This window comes from Jaculus jaculus, chromosome 4, assembly GCF_020740685.1.
Source record: "Jaculus jaculus isolate mJacJac1 chromosome 4, mJacJac1.mat.Y.cur, whole genome shotgun sequence".
NCBI classification, from domain to species: Eukaryota; Metazoa; Chordata; class Mammalia; order Rodentia; family Dipodidae; genus Jaculus; species Jaculus jaculus.
Genome location: NC_059105.1, coordinates 60665631 through 60678486, shown reverse-complemented (window position 1 = coordinate 60678486; position 12856 = coordinate 60665631). Strand labels below are relative to the sequence as shown.

The 12856-nt window shown below is 42.6% G+C and overlaps 1 protein-coding gene across 8 annotated transcripts in view; it reads left to right on the top strand.

Moving 5' to 3' along the window:
• The window catches only part of Osbpl6 (oxysterol binding protein like 6), a 130292-nt gene that overhangs the window by 42604 nt on the left and 74832 nt on the right, over nucleotides 1-12856 (top strand). For all 8 annotated transcript variants that reach the window (XM_004660297.2, XM_045146991.1, XM_004660296.3 and 5 more), the window contains exon 3: nucleotides 11796-11888. In XM_004660297.2, the coding sequence (XP_004660354.1) occupies nucleotides 11796-11888 (93 nt within the window). The remainder of the gene's footprint in view (nucleotides 1-11795; nucleotides 11889-12856) is intronic.

Here is a 12856-nt window from a genome sequence, read left to right as displayed (position 1 = left end):
CTTCCTTCAAACCGTTCCCAAAGGCTTCTAATCGCACAGTCAGATTTTTATTATCGTAGTGGTCCCACTTCTTGGTACCAGTTTTCTATAATAGTTAGTTGTTCAATATTATGACCAAATATCTGACAAGAAGCAGTTTAAAGAAGAAAGAGTTTATTTTGGCTTACAGCTGGGGAAGGCGTGGTGGTGGGAGCTTGAGACTATTGGTCCCATTCAGTCTACAGTGAGGAAGCAGAGTGTTGAATATCAATGCTCAGCTTGCTTTCTCCTTTTTATTAAGTCCTAGGACTCAGGTCATGGTATATTTCTACCCCACCTACAGTTAGGGTGCGTCCTCCCACCTTAACTAACCTAATCAAGATACTCCCTCATAGGCATGCCCAGAGATTTGTATCTGTGCTGGTTCCAATACTGTCAAGTTGACAACTAGAGTTTAACTATCATAGTAACTGTCCTATGGAATTAACTTTTTAGCTTAGGTCCAGTGTTATTGAGAAAACAATGTTTTCCATCTCTGGTTATATATGCCCATCTATGACTGGACATGCCTGAACAATTTTATCTATCTTGGAATGTAAGCAGTGTCAGGTCTGGTTAGTACTTGAACAGAAAAAAAGTAATATTCCTATTGTGAAAATTCACACTAAACAATTGTGGTCACTTTGATTCATTTTTCATTTATTTATTTATTTATTTACAAGCAGAAAGGGGATAGAGAGATTGAAAAAAAAATGAGAATGAGTGCTCCAGGGCCTTACACCACTGCAAACAAATTCCAGATGCATGTACCACATTTTTATCTGGCTTTTTACATGGGCACTAGGGAATTGAACCCATGCTATTAGGCTTTGTAGGCAAGTGTCTTAACTGCTGAACCACTTCTCTAGGCCCTTAGATGTATTTTTTTTCAGATGGAGTGTTCTGAAAAAGTCTACCTATTGGGCAAAGTGTGTAAAGAGCATCAGTTGCTATTTCATGAGCCTCTTTGAGCACATTTTTCATAACATAGAAATATGGCAAAAAATAAGTAATGACCCATGTAGCCCAAAGCTGACAAGCAATGAAGACAATGCTTGCTCCCTAGGACTCTGTTGCGTTCATCTGTTGTAAAGCAGGGCAAGCTGCACATCCCAGAAAAAGGCCTCTTGTACAGCTCCTCATGAACTGTGCAGGGCAGCACTTGCCAGTCCCTGATGATTTATGCATTACCTCCTCATTCTTTTCCTCTGAGCAGTAATAGTAATTTCCACATTCTCATTGGTCTTGGAAACTTAAACCTAATGAGACACCTACCAAAATGCTTGTATTTATCATGAAGTGCTGGTTTCGTAGGTACATTTGTGTTATCTGAGCTTTTCTGAATTTTCTGTTTTTGTTATGCATTGCTTTTAGGCATTTGCTTGTTTATTGAAAGCTGCAATTTGCATTTTTTTTTCATTAAAAGCAATGAGCAGCTTTTATTTGGAGATCCCTGTCGCTTTTGTTTCATGTTTACAGTATGTGTTCAGTGCACATGAGATGTGCTGAAATTGAGACCACTAGAATGAAATTTGCCACCTGGCACCCAGACACTCATTAGCCACAAATGATTCTGGAGATTCCTAGGGCCAAGAGTCTGTCGCTGTTACCTCTAGTGTGCCTGCCAGAGCCCGCTGGTTCTCGAGGCATGCCTTATTCATTTTCACATATGAGTTCTCTCTTATCCTAAGATGGCTTTTTTTTTTTTTAATGTTTTTATTTATTTGAGAGAGAGAAAAAAAAAAAGAGAGAAAGAATGAATGAGTGCCAGGGTTTCTAGCCACTGCAAATGAATTCTAGATGTATACATCACCTTGTGCATCTGGCTTATGTGGGTATTGGGGAATCGGGCCTTCAACTGGGATCCTTAGATTTCACAGGCAGGCACTTAACCACTAAGACATCTCTCCAGCCCCTAAACATTTTTAAAAAAATATTTTTATTTATCTGTATATGAGTGAGAGAGAGAGAATGAGAGAGAGAGGAGATGGCTAGTTTTAAATAGCATTTTTATAGCAGCAAGTTCATTTCTTAGATTCAAGATTCAAACTGCCTTTTAGGTTGATGGAGATAACACAAAGTAGATGGAGCCACAGGACAATCTGTTAGTGAACCCTAGGGGGCTGTCACTCTGTAGCTGGTGGCGGTCTACAGTGTATCACCACAGAGCACTCCCAGGAGCCTGATATTTACTGAGGTTTGGAAATCAGAATGTGCTTTGAGATGTCTCATTAGGATTATGAAACTGTCATCCCAAAGGATCCTAAGTCTATAAAACTGCTTTATTTGGTCTTCAACTGGGACAGATATAAAATTTTGCCTCTCCCCAGTATCCAGTGTAACTCCTTAAAACTGTAGGTAAAAATATTATGAGAAAGGTAAATCTGAAAATCCCTATACATATTCGATTTTTTCATATTTTTTTCTTCTTTCATATTTCTTCTCAAATCCTAATGTGTTGTTTTGTTTTTTCAAGGTAGGGTCTCACTCTAGTCCAGACTGACCTGGAATTCACTCTGTAGTCTCAGGGTGGCCTTGAACTCACAGCAAGCCTTCTACCTCTGCCTCCTGAATGCTGGGATTAAAGGCATGGCTGGTTTCAAATCCCAATTTTTAAATTCTTTATTGTCTTTATTTATTCTTTATTGACTTTTGTTTTGTTTTGTTTTTTTGAGGTAGGGTCTCACTCTAGCTCAGGCTGACCTGGAATTCACTATGTAGTCTCAGAGTGGCCTTGAACTCACAGAGATCCTCCTATCTCTGCCTCCCATGTGCTGGGATTAAAGGCGGGCGCCACCACGTCCAGCTTGTCCCTGACTTTAAAAAAATATTTTATTTACTTATTCAAGAGAGAGAGAGGGGAGAAAGGAGAGAGAGAGAGAGAGAGAGAGAGCACACACACCAGGGTACAAACAAACTCTAGACACATGCACCACCTTGTGCCTTTAGCTTACGTGGGTACTTGGGAATCATACCTGGGTCCTGAGGCTTTGCAGGCAAGTGCCTTAAGTGCTAAGCCATCTCTTCAACTCTGTCCTTGACTTTAAAAATATTGTTATTTATTTATTTGCTCATCTGTGTAGGGCGTGCGTGCGTGTGTGTGTGTGTGTGTGCGTGCGTGCGTGCATGTGTGTGCACAGCAGGACCTCTTGTCACTGCAAACAAACTCCAGGATCATGTATCACTTTTTGGATCTGGCTTTACAGGGGCACTGGGAAACTGATCCCCTGCCAACAGGCTTTGAAAACAAGTGTGCTACACAAGTGCGTTCATTTCCCCAGCCCTCAAATCCTAAATATGAGCTGATTTTATAACCTTTATAATAACCAGCATTGGTGAGGTTTCAGGAAACTGGTCATTTCCAGCACTGCTGCTAAGCTTATTAATTGATTTTACTTTTTCTAGAAGGAGGTGTAGCAATATGTACCTAAAACCTCTGACAAGGTCACATAGGACCTGCAATTCAGCTTCTTAAAAAAATGAATTCCAAGGAAACAGCAGAAGATAATGCAGGCTGGAGAGATGGCTTAATGGTTAAGGTGCTTGCCTGCAAAGCCTAAGAATGCATGTTCGAATCTCCAGTTCCCACATAGCCAGAAGCAAAAGTGACACAAGCATGCAATGTTGCACATGCGTTCAAGGGGCACACACATCTGGAGTTTGTTTACAGTGGCTGAAAGGCCCTGGCGCACTCATTCTCTCTCTCTCTGCCTCTTTCTCTCAAAGCTAAAGTAATAAAAAAGATACATGCAAGTATTGCTTTATTAAATATACCAAAGTATTTTTATAGTAGTGAAAAATTCAAAACAGTCTAGTGGCCATATTATTAATAAGGCATTTAAGAAATCTCTCTCATAGGCATTCAGTGATACATTCCATAGCTGTTAAAAGTGTTTTTGAAGGGCTGGAGAGATGGCTCTGTGATTAAGGTGCTTGCCTGCAAAGCCTGGTGACCCAAGTTTGATTCTCCAGTACTCATGTAAAGCCAGATACACAGAGTGGCATATGTATCTGGAGTTCATTTATAGTGGCTCTAGCATACCTATTCTCTCTGTCTGTCTGTCTTTTTCTCTGGTTTAAAATAATATTTTAAAAAATGTTTTTGAAGAATATTTAATGCAGCCAGGCGTGGTGGCGCACACCTTTAATCCCAGCACTTGGGAGGCAGAGGTAGGAGGATCACTGTGAGTTCAAGGCCACCCTGAGACTCCATAGTGAGTTCCAGGTCAGCCGGAGCTAAAGTGAGACCCTACCTCGAAAAACAAAACAAAACAAACAAACAAAAAAAAAGTTTAATGCTATGAAGAAATTATATGTTGCTAATTGAGAAAACAGGTTATTAAACTGAAAAATAATTTTATTAAGCATATATATGTATTCTTAAAAAAACTAAAAGACAATATATGAAGGTATTAAAAGAATTGATTGCTTATTGTGGATTGTTCTCCATTTTTTTCCTTATGCTGTGTTTTATGCTGTCCTCCCCCACCAAGAAAACATCTGCAATAAATGTATATGGGTTTTAAGATTATATTTGTGTGTTAATTTATATGTGTGTGCCCATAGCTTTGAAACAGCATTTGGACTATAATAAGTATAATAAAACTGCCGGCTGTTTTAATAGTAAAATAGTAAGCCTTAGATCCACAAGCATAAAAATAAAGATGGCAATGCCTCATGAGAAACTTGGAGCAATTTTCTAAACCTTATCTGAGGTGCTGAGGCATAAGATAGGCAACCTTTGTCCTCCTTACTTCCTGCGTTTAATCTGGTCATTTGATCCTGCTTGAGCAGGAGTGGAGATACTGTGTGAGGGCAAATATGTATTTGGCTCTCATTCAGCAAATATTTATGGTTTGTTTAAGCACAGATACACATGTGCTGACTTTATAAGGGGGATGGGACACAATCCAACTGTGCCTAACTGTACATATATAAATCTTAAAAGGCAGCATTATTTTTTTCTTGTATTGTTAGCAAGATCATGTGAGTGATTAATAAACTGAAACCCTTCTTGTAGAGAAAATTACAGGTCCACGTTAGTGTGCTTTTCAGGTCACAAGGGACTGCTCTTGCTTTTAATTCAACGCTAGAGCTGTGGCTCGGGAAGTGGACCTCGCGCTTGCCCGGATTGCTCGCCGTTTGTCTGTGATTGCAATAATAGCGTGACTAAGACTCACCTGTCCTCCAGGGGCTGTGGGTCCCGTGATTGTCTTAGCTGCTGAGTCCTGGGTACAGGGTGAGGCCTGAGCTCACCTGCAAGTTTTAGTTCTGCCAAAGGCAGCAGCCACGGGAGGCAAGAGGGCGGGAGAGGCAGGCAGAGAGGATGCCATGGGTGGAGGATACAGCGGGAGTGAGGAAGATGAGAAGCGAGGAGAATCAACACAAACTTGTTTTATCTTAAAATTCCATAGTGACACCTAACACTGTGGATGCTGATTAAAAAGTAAAATCAAGGGCTGGAGAGATGGCTTAGCGGTTAAGCGCTTGCCTGTGAAGCCTAAGGACCCCGGTTCGAGGCTCGGTTCCCCAGGTCCCACGTTAGCCAGATGCACAGGGGGGCGCACGCGTCTGGAGTTCGTTTGCAGAGGCTGGAAGCCCTGGCGCGCCCATTCTCTCTCTCTTCCTCTATCTGTCTTTCTCTCTGTGTCTGTCACTCTCAAATATATAAATAAATAATGAACAAAAAATATTTTAAAAAAAAAAAGTAAAATCAAGCGATGCTTCGTTTGGATGTCTTTGGTCACAGTCAAGATCCCTGGACTACTTCCTCGGCTGTCAGTGGGGAACAGGCAGGGTGTTCGGTTCCGGAAGCAGGCGGATGCGCGGGTCTGTAGTGGGTAAGGCCCAACGCCGGGCCATCTCCGCGCAGGGAGAGCCAGGACTGCCAGGACATTGCTTTTCTCTCCTTAGCCTTTCCCAGGTGGGCTGTGAGGACTGCTTCCAGCAACTCTTTCTAGAATTTTCTCCTTTTAGCGGAGCTCTTGCAGAAGCTCGCTGCTACTGCCCTGATGCTCTTCTGGCGCCACGGGCAGGAGGGTTGCTGCTGTGCAAGAGGCTGGGCACTGCTTCTTCCGCCACGGCCCTTTGGCCTGAGTGACTTGACTATGCCTCCGCAGCAAGCATTCAGGTGGCTGCAAAGTCTGTGTTGTCCGCTGCGGTTGGTTTCCCCAGGTGCCTGCAGCCTCTGCCCCCTCTCCCATGCCGGCTTTCATAGCAAACCCAAGGCCTGGTCATGCTGGGGAGGTGATGAGCTTGGTCATGCTGGGGTGGTGATTACTCTGTTGACTGGGTGACAAGATGGCCATATAGTTTCATCACTTCCGAGGGCTCCTTCGGAGAGTTTGTAGGTATCCCGCTGTTGCAATAAGAACACAGAAGTTTCCTAATCAAGTAGTTGTGTGGTGTTTGTAGCTAAATTGTAACCCCCACTTAATGAGCACCTACTACTGTGTACCAGTATCTGTGTAGCACTGTGCATACACTAAGTACCACCTCTTGCTAGCTTGGTATTAGTGTCTGCATTTGTAGCTGGAGGACCCTGGGGCCTCCAAGGTACAAACTGAACTCACGGGCAAGGTCAGTACTCTGCCTGGCATATGGAAACAGTGAGAGTAGCATAGGGATCTAAAGTGTGCCTGTTCTGTTCTCTGTGTCCCATACTGCATTCCCAGAGTGAAAGCCAACTGACTCACTAGTAATTCTTGAGAAACAGGGCCCAGAAACTAACCTTGAGGTAGCTCAGAGTTGCCCGAGAAATTAACCTTGAGCTTGCATGACATTTAAGAGTTCTACAATCTTTTCCCTTTTTGGTTGACTCAGTTCTACCACGCTGAGCCATGAAAGGGGGCGGCACAGGAAACCTTGTGACGTGTTCACGCAGGGTTGAAGGCCCTACCATTGGAAATTGCTAGATTTTGTTTGTCACCTAATAGTTAATTCTAAACTTCAATGGAAGACAGTATTTAACAGCTTGGATCCTGACATGAAATCTTGACTCACGTTCTAACCCCAACACTACTGACTCTGCCTTGCTGTGCCCCTCTGTTGTGTCTCTGATCAGCTAACCAGAAAACAAATTTGTTGTTTCTCAGAGGCTTGTGGTAGAGATGTAAGGCAGTAACCCACGTAAAGCAAGGGATGGGAGTCAGAAAGCACTGCATATTAACCCCAGCAGCGGCACCCCTGTGAAGGTTACTGGTGTCACTGAAACACCCTGCTGTGTTAAAATGATCTATCTAGGGCTGGAGAGATGGCTTAGCAGTTAAGCACTTGCCTGTGAAGCCTAAGGACCCCTGTTCGAGGCTCGGTTCCCCAGGTCCCACGTTAGCCAGATGCACAAGGGGGCGCACGCGTCTGGAGTTCGTTTGCAGAGGCTGGAAGCCCTGGCGTGCCCATTCTCTCTCTCTGCCTTTATCTGTCTTTCTCTCTGTGTCTGTCGCTCTCAAATAAATAAATAAATAAATAAATAATTTTTAAAAAATGATCTTTCTACAGGAGACACAAGCCAACAGCCAAAAACCATGACATGAAGAAAATACTCCAGAAGTCTCTAGATTATTCTGAACACTTTTCTTTGAAAATATTTAGTATAATCTATGAATATGGAACCAGTTTAGAGAAGATAGTCAGCTGAAATCTTTCATTGAGGTTAGCATTCAGGAACAGTGGTCTGAATGTCCTTATTATTGCCCTAAGCTGCATTTGCTTTATATCTTGGAATGAAACGACAAGAAGTCCTGTGAAACAGTCTTTGTCTCTCTGTGTGTGTGTTGACTTCAGCTAGCTGTTCAGCTATTGTTGAGGTCTCATTGTCTGTTTACCACGTCTGTGACCCAGAGGAACCTGGGCAGTCATGTGAGCAGATTTCCTTCCACTGCCCAGGAGGTATTGAGACCTGTGAACTGGAATAGAGGAACAGACTTACCCAGCTGAAGAGCTGCAGGGAAACGCCTGTCCTCAATTCCTGGACTGAGCTTGGTATGCATCCCTTTCCTCTGAGCAGTGGGGACAAGGGATGGGTGAGTACTTCACCTTGTCTGTGTGTTCTTAGAGCTTTTATTTTCATTTTTTATTTTTATTTTAAAGAGTGTTGCATGCCAGGGCCTCTAGCCACCGCAGATGAACTCCAGAGGAATGTGCCACTTTGTGTATCTGGCTGTATGTGGGTACTGGGGAATCAAACCCGGGTTGTTAGGCTTTGCAGGCAAACACTTTAACTGCTGAGTCATCTCTCTAACCCTCTAAGAGCCTTTAAACACAGACTGGATGGCCTGGGGTGTGGCTCAGTGGTAGAGAGCCCTTGCCTAGTGTTCACCGTTGGTGCAGTGCTGGGCTAGCAGGCATCAAGTTCTGCGTTTGATCCTCATCACTGCATAAACCAGGCAGGGTGGCTCATGTAATTCCAGCGCTCAGGAGTAGAGAACAGATCAGAAGTCCAAAGTCATCCTAGTATGTATACTGAGTTCAAGTCCAACCTAGGCTACATAGGACCTTGTTTTAATAATTAATAAGTAGATAGGTACTGGGATGGATGGATGGATGGATGGATGGATGGATGGATGGATAGATAGATAGATAGATAGATAGATAGATAGATAGATAGGAAAGAAGGAAGGTAGGAAGGGTTAAATAAATGTTTTCTGTCTGGAAAGGCTGATGTAAGCAGATACAATAGTTACATGAAACATAGTGTATATAAAGATATAAAGATAATGCTTGATATTATTTCATTTTTTATATGATGAGGCCTTTTTCTGGTACATAAACAGAACAGGAGCAGTTGTCCCATCCCTTGCCTATCTGCTCTCGGTTGCCCTGTAAATTGTTTCTGGCACTATGTAGGTGCTGATGAATGAGTGAGTCAAAGAATAAATAAATGAATGGCATGTTCTTCTGGTAGTTTCTGGTCTTCTAATTTATTTTACTCACTTGACTGGAATGCTTGTTAGTATCTCCTAGATAGAATCTATGGAAAAATTGAAATGTTATTACCAGAGTGAAAATGTTACATTCTGTTTTCAACCTATGTCTGAATATTAATTCCATGAAGTTATTTCTCTGAAACCTTTTAGATTTATTTATCAAAAGTGTGCTTATTTTTCTGAGTCTATAATTAATATTTATTTATTTAAATTAGAAAACTCCTGAGAAAAATAAATAAATAAATCACCTGAAATCCATCTACCATTTAGCTACAATTTTCATTCTGCAGTATATCCATTTTTTTTTATTAACAATGTATTTCATAGGGATACATCATGTGTTGGTACCCTCTTTTCCCTCATCCCTACCCCCATCCCACTGCAGACCCTCCTCTGTGGGGTTGCAGGTATTCTCCGTGGGGTCATGTGTTGTAGGAGCAGCAGTCAGTTTTGGGGGGAGGGAATGCATCTATGCATGATATCTCAGCCTGTGGTTCTTACATTCTTTCCTCCCCCTCTTCTGCAAAATTCCCTGAGCCATGGTGAGTATGTTTTAAGTCTACTTAAGTAGACTGAGGTCTTAGGAGCCCCTGGATCTCTGCTTTGGTAAGTGTTGACTATGCTCAGGGTCTGTCTCCTTTTCCCTGGCGCCGATTGTCAGGTTCACTGTGGAAGCAGCGCTCTTGCTGGCCTCCCTGATTCCTCTATGTTTTCAGCTGTGAGTTGGCTGAAGTGTAAGGGGTAGTTAGTAGGTAGTCACTACCTTCTGCCAAAAAACAAAACAGAACAACAAAAAACCCCCAGATTCTCCAATGGAGAATGAAGTCAGCATAGTGTAAATGGGACAGGCATTAGTAATTTAGGGAGAATTTGATGCATGTAAGCCCTCTTTTAGTCAAAAAGTAGAGAGATCTTGACACTGACTTAGTTTCCAATTCCAGATATGGGTTCCTTTACACTGAGCAGATCTCTTAACCAATCAGAAAGGTATTGGTTACCCACCGAGGCTGTGTGCCACTATTGCACTGGCATGTACAACCTGTCAGGGTGTTTGCTTCTGAGTAGCTTAGACCTCTGGTTGCTCAGACCATTGTTGGCCACTTTCCCCCAGTAGCTCATGTAGTGCTTTCTAGCCCTAGACAGGCTAACTGACCTGGAACTGGCTCCTGGATTCCAGCCAGGTCTCTCCATGCTCTGTGCAGAAAGCATATGGTGTCTTCTGCAATAGCATCTTACCTTTTGCCTGAGGCTGGTAATCAAGTACTTTGACAGAAGCCTGTCTTGTTTTGGGGACCTTGTAGGTCTCTGTACAACATCCCACTGAGGGTAGCAACTAATTTCTGGTTCTGGGAGTTACAGGCCAGAAAACAAAAAAATATACATATATAAATATATATACATATATATTAAGGTTAGGCTTCATCCCGCCCTCTCCAGGGCCCCTCTTTTCAGGTGCTCCCCCCTTACTCCTGTTGATGGTTATATGTTTTAGTCTGTCTTCAAAAAATAAAGGTTATTATGGTACTAAGATGCTTAACACATAATATAGCTATAAGCCCAGACCTATATTTTCAGTGTGCTATTTTTATTTATATTTGCAAGGACAGAGAGAAAAGAGAGAATAGGCATACCAGGGCCTCTTGCCTTTGCAAATGGTCTCCAGATGCTTGTGCATCTGGCTTTACATGGGTACTGGGGAATTGAACCCAACATTCATCCTTTGCAAGCAAAGTCCTTTAACCACAGAACTATCTTTCAGCCTCTGTTTTAGTATTTTTTTATAAGTGTAGTATTCACATAGGTATTATCTGTTTTTATTCTATGCTTCAGTAGATAGAACTGTTCTTTTTTTTTTTGAGGCAAGCCCAACAGAATGGCTTTTTTTTTTTTTTTTTTTTAATGTTAGACTGTGTGTGAGGTGTGTGAGAGAGCGAGTGTGAGAGAGAATTGCCATGTCAGGGCCTCCAGCCACTACAGCCGAACTCCAGATGCATGTGCCACCTTGTGTGTCCTTGCTTACAGGGGACCTGGAGAGAGTTGAACATGGGTCCTTAGGCTTTGCAGAAAGTGTCATAACTGCTAAGACATCCCTCCAGCCTGAGTTGAACATCTTTTCAGTTGTTTTTCATGAGTTAGTTGTTCACATACTTTCTCTGTTTTTCTTTTCTTTTCTTTTTTTTCTTTCTTTCTTTCTTTTTTTTTTTTTTTAAAGGTAGGGTCTCACTCTAGCCCAGGCTGACCTGGAATTCACTATGGAGTCTCAGGGTGGCCTCACACTCTCGGCGATCCTCCTACCTCTGCCTCCCGAGTGCTGGGACTAAAGGCGTGTGCCACCACATCCGGCCTTTCTGTTTTTCTGTTGGAATGTTTGGATTTTTTTCTCTGTGCTTCTTTTCTTAATATAAGGAGCTGTTATATGTAAAGCATGTTAATGCTCTGGATATCTTGTCTTAGACATTTCTTTGTGTATTGCCACTTTCCACTGAGAAGATAAGCACATTTTCTCTGGAAGGCTAATGAGTTCAAGCAGCAGATGTGACATTCTAAGAAGTTGTAGTGAAAGTGCCAGCCTTCTCAGTGTTTCATGTATCCTTAAGTTTTCTCCAAAGATAACCATTGTGACGCCTTCAGCGGGATGAAACCAGCGTTGCAGAAGACATTCCACAATGGTCTATGAGCGGAAAGCAAAACCCTGCACTGCTCACGTTTCCAACCTGCGCTGTTCCTTTTGGCCCATGGGGCTCTGGCCAGCTCTGAACAAAGCTTCCTGTTCCCACCTTGTGATCCCACCCCATGCTCACTGATGGGAGGAATGCCAGTCTAACCCTGGGGTCTATTTCCATCCATTTGCAGAGTGTCCACATTTTGGAAAGGACTGCTTCATCCAGCACCGAGCCCTCTGCAAGCCGGCAGTTGCTGGAACCGGAGCCCATCGCCCTCTCCAAGGTCAGTCATAGAATGGTACGATGGCTCCTGTGGGGCCAAATGAACTGTGAATAACTTTTCCACCTGACGCCCTTACGGTAGCGTGACGTCAACTGTATGCATACCTTCCACTTCTTCCCGCTTCCAGTACAGGGGTTTCTTGCCTTAAGAAACTGTAATATTCTTGTATTTCTAAGGTTACGTGTAAGGTCTAAAATGCTCTTTAAGAATAAAAGGAAATACAAATCACTGGTATTCTCTGTTGGAGAGATATGTAAATAATTATAAGATGAATTAATGGGGAACAAAACTAGTGGTCCCAGCAATGATGTTGGTGATAATAATTATAAATAGTAAAATAATAACAACAATAATTATTATTACCAGTATTGCTTACATATGCATACCAGGTACTTTGTAAAATGTTTAAATGTATTATCCCATTTAATATAATTCTTATAAGCAGCTCCTTGACATGTAGATATTTATTGTATTTTACAAATCTAGAAGCTAAGAGTCATTTTCCCAAAGACCAAAGCTGTCAAGCAGCATTAGACCTGTCTAACTCGCCAGCCTGTGATGGCCAGCTTCCTGTGACCTACAAGGTCAGATGAAGTCACAGTGCATCCCAGACTCTGGTCTCCTCGTGCCTGGCCTCCCCGGGAGTGGGCGTGCAATTAACACCTTTCCTGTTTCATGGAATCCAGAGCTCCTTCCCCTTCAGCCTGCTCTTCCTCAGACTAGGGTGGCATCTAAAGCCAGTTAAGTCTAAAATGCACAAGTAAGTCAAAAAGAAGCTGGACGTGGTAGCACATGCCTTTAATCCCAGCACTCAGGAGACAAAGGTAAGGATGATCACCATGAGTTCAAGGCCACTCTGAGACGACATAGTGAATTCCATTCCAGGTCAGCCTGGGCTCAAGTGAGACCAAACCTCAAAAAAAAAAAAAAAAAAAAAAGTAAGTCAAGAAGACAGACAGAACCATACT